At 58.9% G+C, this 1,234-nt stretch overlaps 1 protein-coding gene across 1 annotated transcript in view; it reads left to right on the forward strand.

Moving 5' to 3' along the window:
- Positions 1-1,234, forward strand: part of LOC106011974 (YEATS domain-containing protein 2) — a gene marked incomplete in the record, with an annotated part of 34,785 nt that overhangs the window by 1,241 nt on the left and 32,310 nt on the right. Inside the window, 1 exon segment of the mRNA XM_013083420.1 lies at positions 26-894. Within this exon segment, the coding sequence (XP_012938874.1) occupies positions 26-894 (869 nt within the window).

Consider the following 1,234-nt stretch of genomic DNA (forward strand, 5'->3'; position numbering starts at 1 on the left):
TCCACAACACACTGTTCCCTCCAAGAAAGTGGCAGGGACATCCTCCAGCCTCCCCCAGCTGTCGGCACCAGGGCGGGCCAAGGTCGTGCCGGGGAGACAGGTGTCCCTTCTGACGGGCCGGGTCATCTCGCCCGTGGCACCTCGCGGGGACAGCGGCCTCACGTCGGCGGCACCCCGGGCCAGCAGCGGCCAGACAGCGGCTCACAGGGCGGCCAGGGGTCGGCACACGACACAGGCGTTGAACAACGTGCTGGGCACCATACAGCACGGGGGGAGACAACTCTTGCTGGTGGCCAACACCGCCGCTCACACACAGCGCGTCAACCAGACTCCCACGTCCCTCCACCCCCACACCCCCCCTCACCTCGCTGACTCACTACCAAACTCCTCCTCTGTGCCAGCCCTCCGGTCCCAGGCGTCCACCCCACTGGCCACCGTTTCCACCAAGCCTGGGACTGTCACCATTCTACAATCTTTCCCACAATCTGTGTCACAAGCAGCGCCCATTCCCCCAAGGTCGACGTGTGTGGCGTTGGCCGACAGTCCTCGCGTTGTGGCTGTGCAACAAACGTCGCTGGTCCACGCCCGCCTCACAGAATCCGCGGCAGCTCAAAGCTTGCTGAGTAACCCCGCCTCATTGGCCGTGTCTCCCAGCTTTGAGAAGATGTCAGCGGTGGGAGTGACGAAGCATGGCAAAGGTGTACGTGCGGTGCCCGGAGTGGCCATCAACCGCAGCCTTCGGACAGACGAGGAGCGGCGTCTTGGCCAGTACGAGATCCTCAACGCCTGGAAAAATAACCCGGAGAAGTTTTCGCGTGTCCCGTCCAAGTCCAGGAAAGTGTGCAGGTCTACCGACGTGATAGACGGAGACGTGGACCATCTGCCCTCGCTACAGTGAGTCCCACATTGTCTCCTGTACTCTCTACCGTCCTTTACTCTCTACCGCCACTACATACTGCCATGCTAAGGCAGAGCGACGTATCTGCACTTTTTATCATTTTGAGTTACGTCGCGCCGCCTTTGGAAATATGGGCGTGGCCCTTCAGTTATGTCTGTTTGCCATAGTGAAATCTCCTATTTGTGGTGCAGATACGTCTGTTTGCCATAGTGAAATTTCCTATTTGTGGTGCAGATACGTCTGTTTGCCATAGTGAAATTTCCTATTTGTGGTGCAGATACGTCTTTCGCGGTCTATAGCCGGGTCCCCATTCCCACCTGGGTGAAGTGAGGAACA

The sequence above is a fragment of the Aplysia californica genome, unplaced genomic scaffold (assembly GCF_000002075.1).
Source record: "Aplysia californica isolate F4 #8 unplaced genomic scaffold, AplCal3.0 scaffold00010, whole genome shotgun sequence".
In the NCBI taxonomy this organism is placed as follows: Eukaryota; Metazoa; Mollusca; class Gastropoda; order Aplysiida; family Aplysiidae; genus Aplysia; species Aplysia californica.